At 39.6% G+C, this 17820-nt stretch overlaps 1 protein-coding gene across 2 annotated transcripts; it reads right to left on the bottom strand.

Annotated features, from left to right (window-relative positions):
- Positions 1 to 2000: 2000 nt before the first annotated feature.
- On the bottom strand, positions 2001 to 16882 carry usp46 (ubiquitin specific peptidase 46). Of its 2 annotated transcripts, XM_005809939.2 has the most exons (9): positions 16536 to 16882; positions 12217 to 12297; positions 10648 to 10861; positions 9055 to 9293; positions 7335 to 7411; positions 7159 to 7242; positions 6783 to 6980; positions 5830 to 5908; positions 2001 to 5749 (listed from the first exon to the last, which is right to left on the bottom strand). In XM_005809939.2, the coding sequence occupies exons 1-9, from the start codon at positions 16569 to 16571 to the stop codon at positions 5648 to 5650; spliced, it is 1110 nt and encodes a 369-aa protein (XP_005809996.1). In that variant the 5' UTR covers positions 16572 to 16882; the 3' UTR covers positions 2001 to 5647. The 2 variants fall into 2 exon arrangements, with proteins under 2 accessions (XP_005809996.1, XP_023195963.1); XM_023340195.1 differs by lacking the exon at positions 5830 to 5908.
- Between the last annotated feature and the right edge of the window lie 938 nt (positions 16883 to 17820).

Genomic DNA, 17820 nt, shown 5'->3' with positions numbered 1-17820 from the left:
TTTGCATGTTTTGTAATATTTCTGCAGATCAATAAACAACAGCAGATGTCCTATAAATGAGTTTGGTCTCAAAACGGTCAAACATCATAAAAACCCCCCTTTAATAAAATCAATTTAATGTGCCTAAATGATCAATATGCATTATAGCTAAACTGTGTTTGTGTTGACATGCAAACACACTTAAAAACATAAATTATTTTTCTGTGCACTACTTTGTGTTGGTTTGCCACATAAAATAACAAAAGAAGAATGGATGCTGTATTTTGACACAATGTGAAAGTGCTGGAGGGATATTAATTATTTTTAGATTATTTTTTTTTTGAGACGCTCCCCATCTTAACTCTTGGAAATTTTAAATGGAAAAGGGTTTTCCTGGTTAATTAAATAAGAAGAAAAAAAAAGAGAGATTCTTTCTAATCTGTCAATCAGAGCTTCCTGTAATCCGTGCGTTAATGCAGCACACAAAAGGCTTTTCCAGAACTTACCCGCCTGGCGGTAATGAGCAGGGAGTGTGCAGTTAATGAGGCGACTTAATGATGCAGACGATTGCAGTGATTAAGTCAAATTAAAATCCTTTGTGTGATTCACCGGTGTCCTTTGAATGCCGGCTGAGTGGAGGCCGTGACGCACGCGCAACAATAAAAGAACAACGGTAAAGGTTCCCCAAAACATCTAGATGTATTCTCCCGATGGGGTTCGGATGTTTTACCGGTCTGGATGTTTACAAATAGTCTCAGGCAAATGTTTGACTTTTGGAAACAATTTGTTAATGAAAATTTACATGTTGTTTTAAGGGAGGATGACAAACTCCTGACATACTGTGTTGCCATGAATTATTTAATTATGGATTGTAACGTGTACTGACAATCTGGCCACCGCGCCTCAGAAGAACATCGACACCCTTTGAACCCCTTCACGTTGTATTTTAACATATTAGGGGTTAGGGTTTGTATTCAGCATTAATGACTTTGAATATGTGTGGAAAAAATAAAGCATATTAGGCCAAAGCCTCTGTTCTCCTAGTGAAATGTAGCTGTGGCAGCATTTTGCTGTGGGAATAACTGGTCAAGGTTGCTGATGGAAAGACGGATTTAGTTAAATAAAAATGCAATCAAAACTATTCGGTTTCCAGCAGAACTCCAATCCAGTTGAATTGTATTCCATTGGTTGCAAGTAATCAGATTAAGTTCATATCCAAGGTAATTTATTAAATACATTAGGTGTTCACGTTAAACAAACGGAAATATAAAGTAAGTGTGACAAACTTCTTTCGCTTACCTTTGACCTCTTGACACAATGTCTTGAAGTTGCCTGACCTGTTCAGTTTCTTCAGTGTTGGAGGAAAACGTTTGCATTCTCTTTTTAACGAAAGATTTTTTCCCCCCTTTTTTCAAAAGCCTCAAAATGGAAATAATATGTTCTCTATCTTTCAGTGTTTAGGATTGTGAAATGTGCGAAACGTTACGTAGAAGAGTCCAACAAATTGACACGAAAAATGTAAATGTAAAAAATATTATTGGCACTTTTCACGGTAGGCGTGCCCGCCATGTTTAGATCGATGTGTCCGTGCAGAACGCACTGATTCAATCCAACAGAGAATCTGTGGCAAGTTCCTGTTTAAACACACTCAATCCGACTGACTGAGATGTTTTGTATGAAAGTCCAGTTATGTGAAACTGGTTTTTTTTTTGTGGCATTTCTATGTAACTGCAAAGAAATGTGGCTCTAAAAATGATCAGTTCAGGTCAACTGAATAGAAAGGTGTGACACATTGAAGAGCTTTAAAGAAAACTGAAAAGAAATGAATCGTTTTCCTTCCAATTCACACTTATGCATCACTTTATGTTGGTCTATGTCATAAAATCTCATCAAGAGACACAAAGATGTTTGTGTGTTTCTCAAACTTTGACTTAAAACTTAATTGTGAAGCAGCGCTCCACTTCAGTCACGCTCATGTGGATTCTTCACTGAAAGCGTCGACACAAGGAATAAAAAGAAGATCAGTTCATTGTCATTTTTATTGAACACAAGAAAAAAGGTCATTGTGAAGGGTGTTACACTGCGGCTCATCTTGTTAAAGCCTCGAATCATCACTGATAAAGTGCACTTGCAGTTATCTGCCACGTAGAGACGCGTTCGTCTCGTCTTTCCCCTCGCCGAGGCCCAGCCATGTCCGACACGGTGCAGAACACCAAGACGCACCAGGACACAACTGAGCGTCCCGGTGAGGAGGAGTGCATAAGTTAATGGAAGCTCGGCATGTTTACGAGTCCGTTCACGTCGGCTCCTGCCAGTTTTCTACAGTCTGAACCCATTATTATTAGAGCGACGTGACAAACGCGAGCGTCGGCGCGCTCCTTCGATGACGTGGTTGTAAAGCTGCAGGCTCTTATTCTTCGCTGCCGACCGGCCTCAAGCTTAAGATCTCTGCCATTTTCATATCTTCATTTTAAAAAAATATTTCCTATTCCTAGAGGTACTCTTCTACTCGGCTACACAAGTGTGTCTTCACGAAGAAAAATAATGCTCCGCTAAAGACGGCTGCATAAGTCAGCATTTGAATCCGGTTTGGCACGTTTTCCTCCGGTCGCGGAGAACGAGAGAACATCCGGTTCTTCACTTTCAGATCTGCCTCTCCTGCTTCACTCACGCAAACTCATTTAGTAAATTATTCATCCTACCTGTTATCTATGATGTGTGAAATGGTAATTCCTTACTTATGTGCAGCAAACAGGAATGTCAAAAACATTTGAGAAAAGTAAAATTTGATCTTTTACTAATCTACAGGAAACAGCCAAAAATAATAATAATAAAAAAGAAACCTTGCTAGTCGACGAAAATCTACAGTACACAGGATCCACAAGAATCCTTGGCCTTCAGGACTCCAGTGTGCTACGTAAAAACATCTGACAAAAACCAAGACGAAACAAGCGAGCTGGTGTTCAATGTAGGAACATGGAAAAAAACCCCAAAACAACAAAACGCAAAAACATCTGTGTGCAGTTCCAAAGAGATATGTAGTTAATTTCCCAATAGGTGGGGCGAGTTCAAGAGAAACATTTACCGCACGTCTCAAACGTACACCTCCCCTCGTTAAAATGACAGCTTTTAGTCGTAAAAACTGGAACCATTATTACTAAACGTTGATATTATTCCCTCCTCTAATCTGACAAATATTCTGATTCAACTGAAAATCTAATCGACTGGAGGCAAAAATGTAGCAAAAGCTTTCATAAACCTGTTTGCAAAACTGCGCCCGGTCTTAATCTAAAGCTTAATGAAAGCACCTTTTGATTCCATTTCAGCGTTCGTCTTTGATTCGTCTGCCACCTGTTGGATCAGAATAAGCTGAAAAGTGTTTCAGCTTTTCGAATTTCCTTCCATAAATGCAGAAGTAACAAAGGATGACAAATTATGTAATTGTACAAAGGCACCAGTCAGCAGGAGGTACAAAAAAGTGGCACATTGAAAACAGTCATAATTACTAGAAATAATGTGGGGAATGACAATGACTGCACTTTTTTTTTTGTCCTCCCAAATATGAACACAACAGTGAACTTTCAGCCACAGGATGCAACGTCCAGAGTGAAACACGGTGGTGGCAGCATCATACTCCGGGGTTACTTTTCTTCAAAGTATTGCCAAGTCAGGATGTAGGGATGCTACAAACTCCTGGCAAAGAAGGCTGAACGTCTGAATTCAATCAAAAGGTGCATCATCAAGTTATAGGTGTTAAAGCTGCAGTACGTAACTTTTATTTTTAAAAAATAAATAAAATGTTAACTTTTTTTTTTTAAAGTGTCAGTATGAGATAGATAATCTATGAAAAAAAATCCCCCTCCTCTCAATGCAGAATGCAACACTCCCCGTCAGAAACAACCAATCAGAGGCAGGAGGAGTGTCTTAGTGCTGCCAATCACACCAGCAGACACGCTGCTAAATGTGATAATGTCGGAGATATTTTTTACAGTTACAGGAAAACTGTTTGTCTGCCGTCATGATGGCCATGCTAACTAGCCTTAGCATTCATAGCAAGCTCAGCCGTGTTCCCAAACTAACTGTAATTAACAAATATGTAAAAAAAACCCCCAAAAAACCCAATTTTTAAATTTTTTAAATAAAAGTTACATACTGCAGCTTTAAGGTGTGATCACATTTGTGCAACCAGGTTGTTGCTGCTTTTTCATGTCCACTATGTTCATCCCGAACAAATTTGTTTTTCTGTTAATTTGTCCGGGATATGTCATCGCTTTACATTTCATATATAAATATATATAAAAAAGAGGAGCGTAGACTATTGAGATCCCCTGTAATCCGGTACAACCAGACACGCCGCACCAGAAAATGATTAATGAATAAACAAATCAGCTACTGATCCAAAAAAAAAAAAAAAAAAAAAAAAGATGCAAATGCTCCATCTTCTCCACATTTGTTACCAACATAACATATTGCACTTGTTTGACTTTTCGATGCACATCAAGAGGTTATACCGTTGTTGAATGTGTCTCCTGACTTTGTCTTTTTAATCCACAAGCTTCATGTTAGGTATTACAGGGAGCCTAGGCAACACACCATCATTTATCAGTCAGCATGAAAAAAAAAAAACCCAACATAATAAATATAATAAATTCAATAAATAGTTGGTTTCTTTTCAAACAAAAAAAAACAAAAATTCAGCCAATTCCAGGCATCCATTTGACGGGAAAATAATCTGGGTTGCACCAATCAGTTGGCCAGAGATTAGAATCAGGCAACTCTCTGTTAATCAGCTCTAATCTCTGAATAAATGCATTTTCTAGCTTCGAAAACACACCAACCAACCACTCTCATGTCTGTTTTTCAGCTTAATAAAATGGAGATAATTTTACAGTTCTCTCATTTTCTGTGTTAATCAAAACTGCTGTCAATCTGCAGCCCACTTTTTCCTTTTTTTTTTTTTTTTTAAACATCTCCCAAGTCTTGTATCACAAAATTGGATTTGGTCAACAGCGGATCAGAGCTGATCGGTATCGGCACGGAAGCGCCTGATTGGTGCGTCTCTAAAAAGCAGGTGTAGTGTTTAGAGTTTGTGGCTCAGTTAGTGTCGAAGGTTCTGATCGTTGGCTAATATTTTACAGCTTCGGTGGCTTCGGATTAACGCTCAGATATTGCTTCCGGTTGAGATTTCTCTGCGGATCGTACAGTGTTTGTCTCCAGCTTCATCCAGTCGCTTTAAAGTAGCAGAAAAATAGGGAACAGAAATAGCCCCAATGAGAGGAAACATGACTGGGTGGCACATGATGGACCTTACATAATTAAATCTGATATGGTTCAGTTCCTGACCACCGCCTGCAGGAGAACCCCAGGCTACTAGGTTTCTCCGTCCGCAGGCGGCTCCCAGCAGCAACGCCACGGTGCTGAGCGTTTTTGCTTTTCCTTAGTAAAGTGCAGTCCAGATGCAGGTGACTAAAAGACTAAAGGAGAAGGAGAGATGAAACAAAAACGAAACGAAAAAGAAAAAAAAAAAAACACCCAGCAGAGAATTGGCACACATGTCAGAGAGGTGGTTAGGAGCAGGGAGTGGATGTGGAACGTCTGGGTCTCTTATCCTAAAAAAGTAAATAAAAAGCAACTCAGTCTTCTCTCAGTCGCCGACCCGGCACCGGCGTCACTCCCTCGACTGGTAGAAGAGGATGTATCCCGACTCGGAGTTCTTGGAAATGTCCGAGGTAAGTCCGTAGAACTCCTCGATGGCCTGGGCGTCGATTTTCTGCACGACACGGGGAGAAGGTGATCAGAACAGAGAGCGCCCGGACGGACGGACAAAGGCGGGAGGGCGGAGCGACGCACCTCCACTATGTCGTCATCGAACAGAAGCCAGAAGCCGTGGCTCTTCACTATGGTGATGTAATGACCTCTGTTGGGGCCGCTGAGGTCACAGAAAAAAAGAAAACAGAAAACGGGACTGAATTTTACAGAAACTGCTGCCGAAACTCCACAAGTGGCTCTAAAAAAATTATAAATCAACTAATGTTTTAAATATAAATTTGATAACAAAATGCTAGTTTTACCTGTGTATTTTTTTTCTCCATGTGAAAGAAAAACATTAGTGATATTGTTTTAGATCCTTTTCATTTTAATCTGTTTTGTCATTAAATTAGAAACGATGTACTTTTTAAATACATTTCAACATCCAACATAAAGGAAACATGTCCATCCTGTGCAAATATATTGTTTTTCTTTCATTTAAAACCTAAAACAGACAGAAGGATAGGTACTGTCAATTACCTGAAGTAGATATTTATCAAAAATTACAAGTTGTCGTTTTGTTTTTAAAAGTCAAGTAACTTCTCCACAATAACTGCGTTTCCATGGACAATATAAACATGCAAATTGGAATTCCAAAAGTAATTTTAAATAAAAGAAACATGGCAATTAAAAAAAATATTCTGGGGTTTTCAAAAAAAAAAAATCTTTTCGCAGGGATGAGGTGGTTTTCCGTCTGTATCGAAATTAGTGTATTCTGCAAAAGTGCAGTGGAAACACTTCTTTCGCACCACAGTCATGTGATCAACAACCTGGCAGAAAAAGGAAGACGACAACGGGAAGTGGTAGGAGCATGATGGAGCCGCTTGGTTTTTAATGTCGTGAACAAACTTATTCACATGATTTTTATTGCGGTTCTTATTTAATGGAAACACAGCAATTACGAACTTGTGATTTTTTTTGACATTAGCGGAATATCGACAGAGTTTTGCGAACATTTTTAATGGAAACGCCTCCTTCAGATGGGCGGACCTCACCTTCCGCAGTGGACCACCACTGCCACCAGGTCGTACATGCGGTCCAGGTTTACTGCGTCTCCAGATGTGTTGAAGAGGCGGAGCTCTAGAGGGAAAACCACCCGATAGGAGAGCTTGGTGTAGCGGTGCAGCTGCTCCATGTACTTGAACCTCTTCAGGTGTAGCGCCAGGATCATAGGAAGCTTCTTCACTCGCATCCTGCAGAGTAACAGGCAGACTTAGAGAGACATCTTAGGTACGGCGCTATGCAAAAGTATTCACACATACAGTTTAAGACCACACACACACACACCAAGCATTTTGTTAAGATTTTATGTGATGGAGTAAAAAGATGCTTCCGGAAGTGAGAATGCTTTAAAGTGCGGACTTCACTGACCGTTTCTGTGCTTCTTGCTTGCTGCAGCATGTTTCACAGTAGTATTTGTATTCACTGCACAAAGTCTCTGTGTTACTGAAGTCCCTGGAGGAGACAGCATGCCACCGGAGGCTCTGTTAATCTGAGCTGAAGCTGCTTCTTCAGCTGGGATTCAGTGTGTGATAAACCCAACCTACCTGAGACAGTGTGTTATTGATGTGTTCTGCTCCACGTCCACAGAAAGATCCAGGAAGTCCTCATCTTTGCTGCTGACCTGCAAGACAGCCATAAAATGCCAATGAATCTTTGCCTGATAGACTCAGAGAGGACAGGGTCCCACCATTTAAGACTTTCTAAGACCACTATGAATGAAATTTAAGACTTGAATTGCAACAGAAGAATTTGACTTAGGGGCCCCTCTTGTAGCTAATAACATCAGCACCTCTAGCATCTTCTGGGTCAGATTTAGTGAAATCTGGGAGAGGGGGACTAGTTTAATTGGTCAACCTAAAAATATAATCAGTTATAATTGCAGTTTACTAACTTGTATTTGTGAACAAACAGAGGTCAAACTCAAAGACCAAACTCACAGCATCAGATTGTTGCTATGGTAACAAAACAATTTAACTATGAATATTGTTCTTTGAACTTTTACCATAGTAAACTTGCCAGCTCTTTAAAATCTAACATATAAATGTTAACCAATTTAAATATTTTGATTTATGTATGCTGAAACCATTAAATCAAATTTAGCAGCATTCATCATCTCAATAAAAAACTGCTACATTTATGTATCTGTGGTCTGTGTTAAAATACTAGCATTTATGGGCCCCTGAAGCCCTGGGGGGCCTGATGGGAGCCACTGACTTAATTTGGATTAAACAAAAGTGCAAATAATTAATATTCATTTTAATTGTGTGTTTTGATTTGTTGTTTTTAAGACTAGTTGTGGGTTTAAATATCGTTTCACCGGCGATGTCTTCCCGTAACATATAATTACCCTGTAATATATTTACCTTTCCTGTCTACTTAACATCTTTTAATACAAAAACACGGTGGATCACCGGTGGACCGCCTCGGCGCCCCGACCACCGGGCTTAGCAAGTTTTCTGGGGGAAACCCTGTATATCCCATGCAAATATGGGACTGTTGTTTTGTTCAGTTTGTCTATGTTGATTTCTGTCTGTCCCTAACAAATAAACTTAAAATATGTATATAAATAAAATACAATAGATTTTGGTAAATTCAAAACATTTTCAAATAGGTAAGACTGGTACTTGATGACCCTCGTCCAGCCAACTTGGCGATAAATTTGCACTTATCCATGATCGACAAAAGAAACCAAGCTAGCTAGCAAGAGTACATTAGCAGCTAGTTAGCGTCAGCCTGAAGCGCCTCGAGTCACAGAACGCAATGAAAATACTGAACTGTTGCCTGATGGGAAGTCCCTCAAAGGAAGAAAAACTACATAGAATATCCAAGATTAAATCATAATGCCTCAACAAAATTCAAGACGTAGTTAAGACCAACTTACATTGTTTTAAAGTATCTAAGACATTTTAAGACCTTAATTTTAGATACATGAATTTAAGGCTTTTTAAGGATGCGTGGAGAAGTGCTTTCCATGTTGCCCCTCCTAAATGTGTATTTCACAGAGGAAGTGTTGCCTTAACACAGGGCAGAGTCTTGGGTGTTTACAGGGGTTGCTCAGGGCAACCTGGCCTTCTGCTCACCCTCAGAACTGTGTAAACAAAGCCTCTATAGATCACACCTCCGAATTTAGGGTGACGCGCGCACACACACACACACACACACACACACACACACACACACACACACACATACACACACACACACACACACACACAAAACCGTGCAGCATTAGAAACAAATAAAACAAGCTCTGCTCTTACATACTGTTTCACAGTTTAAGCACCGCGTCTCATTGGTCAGAGTGCCTTGGAAGATGTCGTGAACCCATGTGGGCTCCGTTTTGTTCTCCATCTCGGCCTCGGCGGTGACAGCCGTGCCGTTGTTCTTCAGGCGCCCGTTCTGCTTCTCCTGCTTCTTCTCCTCCTGCAGGATGTCCGCCACCGTGTTCAGCAGATAGTTGAGGAATTCGTGTGCATCTTGTTGCATGTAGTTGTCGAACAGATCTGCAGGGAGACGAAGGTGGGGAGGGAACAAAGATCGCTTTCAGACAGAAACAAGTGGGTCAAAATGTGTGCAGTTTGATCTTATAATGGAGATTTTTTTTCCTCCCTTATTTTGACCTCATACTGCAAGAACAGTCTGCAAGCCTCTGATGAAACTGGTTGGTTTTTGGGTCCATTTTGGTTTCAGTTTTATTCCAAAAGGGATCAGTGTGTATGTTTGGCAATGTGATATTTATCTGAATAGAAAAATAAAAGGACTATTCTAGGAATGCACTGATGAATATTCGATATTAAAATTGCTGTTATGGCCGATAGTGAAATATATCCAATATTTATATCAATTATCATTGTGACACTTTTAGGGGGGAAAAATGACCAGAAACAGGTGGCAACAAAGTAAAAACAAGAAAAAAGTAAATATTGGTTGTTCATATTAGGACAGTTTTAATAATTGGACTGATATCAAAATGTTGAAAAATGGCCAATGTCGATTTTAGAGCTAATTATTCCAAAATATTTAGCTCCAAATTTTTAGAGCTAAAAATGTTGCTCTAAAATTTTTTTAGCTATATGTTGGCAAAGCTGGGCATTTAAATGCAAAACATAATAATGTAAATATGGACAAGAGAATCAGAAGCATTAATGTGAAACAAGGCACATAGAGATATGATGATTTTAAGAAAACATGTAGACAAATGAAAACCTTTTCTCTTTGCTACTTTATCATAAATCCAAACAGGATTTTTTCCAACAGCATGGAAGAAAAGTGTTAAACAATGTGAGTCACCTATAGATGTAATAATATTAGCGTTAGCACTGCTACTCCTTACTCTACCTCTCTATAAAAAAAAAAACAGTTTCTGACTTCTGAAACTGTAGGCCAAGTAAACAGAGTCAGCAGACTCTGCTGATAATACATACAGCACCTGTACACACTCCTGTTTTCATGCATAATGTGAGAGGTGAAATTGAGAAGTGGAGGAGACGAGCTGAGCAGGGGAAAAAAAAAAAAACCCTCCACAGAGGAGGCAGCTGACCAAAGCTGGGCCCAGACAGAGATCACATTGTTCACTCATACATAAAGGCCTTCCTGAATATGGACAGTAGAGAACAATCAGGTTTTCTGTCAGCCCCGCTCTAAACGACCTTAACACCAACATGCAGATGCCCTTCACCCTAAATATTCAGATTACATTAGAGCTGAAACGGCTGCAAACACACAACACAAACCTGAGCTCTCCACGTATTGCGTTAAGAGAACAGGAAACCTCCGGCTCTATCCAAACCACACAGCGGAGGAGCGTTCATCCGATTGAAAGACTTTGTGTGTTTTAGTCAGCCATGGCGCGCTCACCGTTCTCCTTTCGTAGCCGGGAGATGAACTTCTTGGGCGGGATGACGCCCACTTTCTTCTTCTGCGTGGCGATGGAGTGGAAAAGGTCAGCCAGACATGTGAGCAGGTTCTCCTTCTTCTTCTGCTGGGCTTTGTAGGAAAGCACGTTCTCCCGGAAAGGCCGGCAGAAGTAGAGGGCCTGCAGCACCGAGTTGCAGTAGCACGTGTTCCCGAACTGGGGAGAGACGGAGGAGCCGAGTCAAAACAAGAACTACGACATCGTCCAGGTGTACTCTTAGCCTGCAACACGTGTATTCATATAAAGTTTAATGTATTTTAATAAGATTTAATGTGATGGACCAACACAAAATACAGCAGAATGTTTTATTTTCATCATCTAAACATCTAAAAAGTGTGGCATGCATTTGCATTTAGCCACATCTGCCTAAAAACTCCTAAGTAAAGTCCAGATCCACTTATTGACATCTACAGCGAGACAACTTCACAAGACACACTTGGCCTTTATGAAGGAGCGGCAAATAAAGAAATTAGACTATTTTTTTTAAAGAAGGGAAGAAAAATAGAGAGAAAGAAACAAAGAAAGGAAAGGAAAGAACAACAAAGAAAAGGGAAGAAAAATATACATATAAAGGAAAGAAACAAATAAAGAAACAGACAAATAAAGCAAGGAAGAAGGAAAGAAAGAAACCAAGAAATAGAAAGCAGTAAAGCAAGCAAGAAAGAAACAAAAACAAGAACACAAGCAAAGAAAGAAAGCAGGGAAGAAAAAAATGCTCTGATCAGATGAGAAAATGTAGCTTTCTATCCTTGATATCACCTTAAAAACACCAGTCCCACTCTAAACATGGTGGTGGCAGCATCATGCTGGCAGTTAGAGTTGACAGGAAGATGGAAGGAGCAGAAAGAAAACTTCTTAAGAAGTTCCCCTTCCAGCAACCCTGAACACACAGCTAAAGATAGAAAGGAACGGTTCCAATCGGAGCACATCTGTGGTTAGAATGGCCCAGTCAAAGTCCACAACTGAATGCGATTAAGAATTAGTAGAAATACCCTGAAATTGCTGTTCATCTGAACTCGCTTTGGGGGTGAAAGAAGAGCAGGTGAAAATTTCTGGATGTGAAAAGGTTCCACAGCTGGAGTTACAGTACAAGTGACTGACTGGGGATTGATCAGTGAGAAATATAGAAGTTTATTTTGAAAATCATGTTTCGTCTTTCTTCTACTTTATAATTATACACTACTTTGTGTCGGTCCATTACCTTAAATTCCAATAAAAAAAATAAAAAAACACAGAAATTCGTGTCTGTAACGGGGCACAATGTGAAAAACACTGAGAGTGATTATTTGCAAGGTCCCGTATTTAGTGGGAAGTGTCGGGAAACGTGTTTGTTTACAGACGTTAAAGATGCAGGACATCCCGTGATTAACAAACAGCTCTGTTACCTTGAACGCCAGCTGTCCAAAAGCAGACGTGACTCACTCCCCTTCGCCGTTTTGTTTTGAAATAAGACCCCGGTATTATTTGGCAATGAGTGCTGTGAATGCATGAGAGGATTTAGTGAAACTCACGTTGACCAATCCGAAGTAGTGCTCGTTGATCGGGAATTGCTCTGGGCCGATGTCTTTCTCCAGAGCGGAGGCATTGGTGCCCTGAGGGAGCAAAAACATGCTGTCAGGATCGCCAGCATGGCTGGAGGCCTTGAAGTGACAGCGTGCTGGTCGACTGCAGTCAGGGTTTTCTCTAGGAACTTTTAAAACCGTGGCAACGGGTTGTTTGCACGAGAGCGGGTTACACAATGCTGCTGATTAAATATTGTAATGAGGCAGCCTTCAAAATGTACGTACGTTACGGTCACTCAAATGCAGCAGAGGTTAACATTAGGATTGTTTTCACAGGCTTGAATGCAGCCAATTTAACCTTCCTTAGGTGCCCTTCTTTTCCCTTTTCTCTACTTCGGACTGCGGTCTGTAGTTTTACTTTACTCCTGAAAGCGGCGCAGCGCACAGTAGCCAGCAACACAGCCGGACAGGAGCCGGTGGTGTTGGTCAGGCCTGTCACAATATTCAATAAGTCAATGAATCGCATGATAAATTAAAACCCAATAATTTCCACATTGGCGTGATTTATCGTTTATTTCTTTTTCTCTCTCTTTCTACCAAAAACTGGATGATAAAAATCTTCAGTTTGGTGTTTTGGTCTCAACTAGCCCTTATTTTGAAGGACAATTTTGTTTACACAGACTTCAAAGTTAATTTTATTTGTTATTTTGTTTATTTATTTTTATTTCAAATGTCTTCCAGTGTTAAATGTTCATTAGAACCTAAAGAACACATTTCTGAATGCGTTCTTGAATTGTTATTATGCCATTACCATAATTTTATTTTTAAAAAATAGTCTCAAAACAACAATATTATTGTTTATTGCAATAACTTCTGGAACAATTTATCGTCCAGCAAAATTTATTGGGACAGGCTGGGGACATGCAGGGGAAACTGCAGATGCACCGATCCGATACCAATATCTGTTTTGGTCCGGATATTGAACATTTTTTTTCTTAGGTCAGGTATGTGTGACAATGTGTCAGCTCCAAAGGGCAAATCTATTCAGTCTAATTATATGCTTTATTATTTATTTTACATTATATCTAGAATTTCTAATTTCAAGGAAGGTTTGTTGCAGTTTATTTTTATATGTCTGACCAAGGTAGTCAACTTGTTGCTTTTGAGTTTTATTTTACATTAGTTGTTAAGCTCCTAATTGCACTGGTTTAACAGATTAAAGGTGTATTATTTTTACATGTTTGATCCAGCTTGTGAAGCTATTGGTGTATTTAAGTATGCTATACTGGGAAAGAGCAACCAAATAAATTTATAATTCAGCACATTTATGTCTATGTTTAAAAGTTAAGTCAATTCAGGGCTGTTTTTCTGTATCAGATTGGCATCAGCCGATACTAAGCTGTATCAGGTATCTGTATCGGAAGTGAAAAAAGGCGGCTCGGTGCGTTCCTAGAGGATAATAAAGTGTAACAACTAAAAAGGATCCATCATAAAGGCAGAAAAGCACAGTCTTTCAACGCCGAAAACAGATACGCTCTAAACAAGCAGAGTCATGTCAAAAGTCAGGAGGATTTAGCTCCTGGTTGCAGAGACGGAGCACTTATCTCCTGTCACAACCTTTTCTTTTGTAGGAGCTCAAAGCTTTTCCAAATGAACCGCAGCTTTGTTGAGAGAACACAGCGGACAGTTTAGTTTGGGGATGTCTTTGGCTTTTATTGGCCTTCATTTCTTTCTGTTAAAGTTCAGTCTGAATGCCCCATTGTCCGTTTATCCGCCTCCAGAACACGAACGCAGGACGGCAAACTGTCTGCACCCATCATAACAGGAAGGTCTGCTAACGCGTACTTTAACTTTACCTAAAAACCCGGCTAATATATACAGAGCATTTATGAGAGACGGAGAAAAGACTGACCCAGGCTCTGTTGTGTGGAATTAAACTCTGACACTTTAGACCAGAATGATTACTGCTTTCAGTTTTACAATTGGTCACAATGAGCACAAAAATGATCTAAAAAGTAAAAAACACTAAAGTTTAAATTTTTTATTGATGTTCTGCCCAAAATGAGACAGGTCCACTCTTGACCTCAATTATCATGCAGAACATGAACACTGTTTCTGACAACCAGTCACAGCGGACAGTAAACGAAGGACATGAAAGTTTTACAAGTTTAGTTTTGGTTGAAGTGTACAATTGAGTACAATTACATATTATTATTGGAAAACTTTGCCTATTTATTTTGGGACAGATCCCTTTTCAGTTCCATCTACTCACAGAAAACATGACAGATTATCATGCCTGATCAAACCAAAACATCAGGGTGACCTCCTGTTGATTTAATGGAGTCATATAACCGTATTTCCTTACAGTAGACCATGAGGAGAATATAAAAAAATGCTTTTTAAAGCAGGTATGAAAGATTCACATTTTAAAAGGTAGGAACTGATGAAAGTCTTAAGCATCCTGACAAAGCTGGCGCTAATTTGGACCCCAAAAACATCTGTACTAGTCACTAAAAACTGCAAAATGTATAAAATGACCAGCACTTGAACATCTATTAAGATTTATTGATCAACATAAAGAACATGCTTAATCCCATCAGTCCTGCCAATCAAACATAAGCATATTTCCTACACCCCATCAAACTAAATATCTTTTTAAAAATTCGGTCATATATCTCTGAACCACATAACTAACGCATTACAAAAACAGCAGACATTAAGTAGCCTGCCCTGGTGGTCATTTGCTGTAAAAAAGAAAATCAATTACATGTACAATACAGAGAGCTTGTAGGACAATCAGTAATGAAGAAGGTCTGGATGAAAACTGGATGCCACTCAGTGAGGATGAAGACATTAGTTCAAAAAACAACATAAAAATATAAAAGCAGCACGTCAAGACATCAACCGCTAAATGAAAGCTTTGGGTAGAAGTGGGTCAGTGACCCAAAGCACGCTGCCAGATTAGCAACAAAGTGTCTTTAAGGACGACAAAAATCAGCGTTTTGAAGAGACCACCACAATGACGTCAGTGGAAAAACTGTGGGCAGTTAAAAAAAGAAAAGAAAAAGTATTTGTATACGAGCAGGGCGGCCAAGAAACTAGACTCAGTTACACTGGTTCTGTCAGGAGGAATGGACCAGAACTCCTTCAAACTACTGTTAGAAGCTTTTGGAGGGAAACCCACAACCCTTGACCAAGATCATACAGTTTAAAGGACCGTTCTACCAAATACTGTGAAAATTATTATTATTTTTTTTATTATTATTATTGTAGAAAGTGATTTGAAAACTCAAGTGGTTTTCTCTCATTATTGTGGCGTTTGTGAAGCAGGCATTATTTGGTAATCCAAGCTGCCCTGAAGTGATTGGTATCATTGAATATAGCACATCAAGACAAAATAAGTTTACTGTACATAAACATTTGTTTTCAGTTGTTTTATACCAGCTGTGTCCTCCATGTTTCAGATGCATTTGCTCCAAAACAAATGAATCAAATGGCCGAATTACTTCCACTGTACACCTCTGGTTTTGGAAATGCAAAGATACACATCTGCATTTAGATCAAAGGGTGTCTCATGGCTTTTTGATGTGTCAAATGTTACAATATTCATTCTTTAAACCACATTTACAGGCATTCTTTTGTCTTCTGTGTAAGTTTGGGTCTGATTAAAAAAAAAAGAAAGAAAACAAGAAGAAGATGTAAAGGACATTTCTACTGCAATTTTGGTACTCCAAGCCTCCACAGATTAAACCCCGCAATACATGGATCAGTCAAACCTGCACTGGATTATCCTACACAACAAGCACAATGCTCACAGTCGTACAGGGATAAAGTATAACAGTGCACAAAAGCAGAGAGCTCAGAGAAGACTAATACTGGCGGGTTTTGACATCAGTGACCCGTCTAAATAAAGCAGGGGCCAGTGGCATTAACACAGGCATTAAGTGTGTTCTTCCCCACTCTTCTCCAGCCATGAACACAACGTTAAACACAGATTAGTGCAGACTCCTGCTCTCTGCTGCAGCTCCACATTATGCAACCAGGACCGAGAAGCTGACAGCGGCTCAGGAGCGGCTTCATTCTCCTGTCAGCCACAGCTGACAGACGTACAAATTACCCCACTCTGTGGGAACACGCCGGTCTGGTGTCCGTGGCCTGTGTGAACAACAAGGTGTTTAAAGAAGCCCCACGCACCTCCGTGGACACCCCGTGCTTCCTCCTGTGAGGAGTCCCGGTCCGGGCGCAGGTGGGAGGCAACCCAGCCACAAACATCCCCGTTCAAAACTGTTGCTGCAAACCAATCAATAACAACGCGGAGGTTTACTCACCATATTACAAATGGAGGCGATGTTTCTGACAGTCATTTAGTTCACAGTGTCCCCCACACCGCCATTTCTATAAAATAAACAGAGCTGGGCGACGCTGAGAAACGAAGTTCATTCGCAGCCGCGGCTGGAGGCCAAACCGCAACCCCGGCCGTCGGAGAGCACCATGCAGCCGGGGAAACACCGAGCCGAGGGCCGCGCCGCGCCGCGCTCACCGTCCACACGGCTTCATCCTCGCACACATGTTGAAGGAAGCGTAGCTTAAAAACTGACAGCGTCCGGAGGAGAGGAGAAGTTACGGGCTAGCAGCGACCAGAAAACTATCCCACTGCGCGAGGAAGTGATGTAGTCCCGCCCACTAGAGCAAAGCCCCGCTGCTGATTGGTCCAGAGTTACAGGTTTGATTGACGGGACAGCCTGACCATACACAGAGCTGCACGGAGAAGTTTAACTGAGTTGCAACCAATCGCCATCAACGAACTGAAAATATTGATCTAGGGACATGTAGTTTATTTGAGGAAAGCGAATTATGCACCGTTCATACAAAGAAATAATCGTAAGAAAAAAAACAATGATTAAATAACTAATATAGTCAAAGGGTTTTCATTTCTCATACATAATTAATCAAGTAGAAATGTTTAAAATCTAATACGGGAGGCTTCTTCAGAAACCTCGTACAAAAATGAATTTCCTCTAGTTTATCCTCTAGTTTTGTCCCTTTATACTGTTTAAATCTAAGCTAATTAAATGTAAATTTATGGTAAAATATGAAATCAAGTGATTGGTATAAAAATGTCATTTTATACCAATCACTTGATATTCTATCTTAATTTTATTAGATTGTATTTTTAGAATTGTTTTCATTTGAGAAATAACAAAAATAATGGCATATAATATAATGGCATATAATACTAGTATTAAATTATTTCTATCAACTGCAATGTTAAATATCTTTTTATTATTCTAACTTTGATCATTTTTACTATTATATTTTTATTCAGCTATCTTTATCTTAATAGTATATAATTCATACACATTGTTTTTGTTTTTAAAGGCGCTCTTTATACAGAAAGTGACTTAAGTTGACATTTATCTACATGTTTGGTATTTATTCACACATTTCTGTAACAACGTAGCACATAAAACATCTGTTTAGCTTCCTGGGAATATTGAATGAACAAAATGGTTAAATAGCAATCAGTAAGATTATCGCACATAATTTATAATAATTACTTTCATTGTTGACACAATTGTAACTTTTAAAACTTCAATTTAGCTAATTTTATTT

Source organism: Xiphophorus maculatus, chromosome 9, assembly GCF_002775205.1.
Source record: "Xiphophorus maculatus strain JP 163 A chromosome 9, X_maculatus-5.0-male, whole genome shotgun sequence".
Classification (NCBI taxonomy): Eukaryota; Metazoa; Chordata; class Actinopteri; order Cyprinodontiformes; family Poeciliidae; genus Xiphophorus; species Xiphophorus maculatus.
Note: the sequence above shows the minus strand (reverse complement) of the source record. Positions and strands in the feature narration are given on the sequence as shown.

What these genes read in the sequence shown, in the direction of transcription:
- usp46 (XM_005809939.2), bottom strand. Translation starts at nt 16,571, where the DNA reads ATGACTGTCAGAAACATCGCCTCCATTTGTAATATG. An exon ending in TCGCCTCCATTTGTAATATG is followed by an intron (nt 12,298 to 16,535) that starts GTGAGTAAACCT and finishes TTGCTCCCTCAG; the next exon opens with GGCACCAATGCCTCCGCTCT. An exon ending in GGTGCTTAAACTGTGAAACA is followed by an intron (nt 7,412 to 9,054) that starts GTATGTAAGAGC and finishes GCTGTCTTGCAG; the next exon opens with GTCAGCAGCAAAGATGAGGA.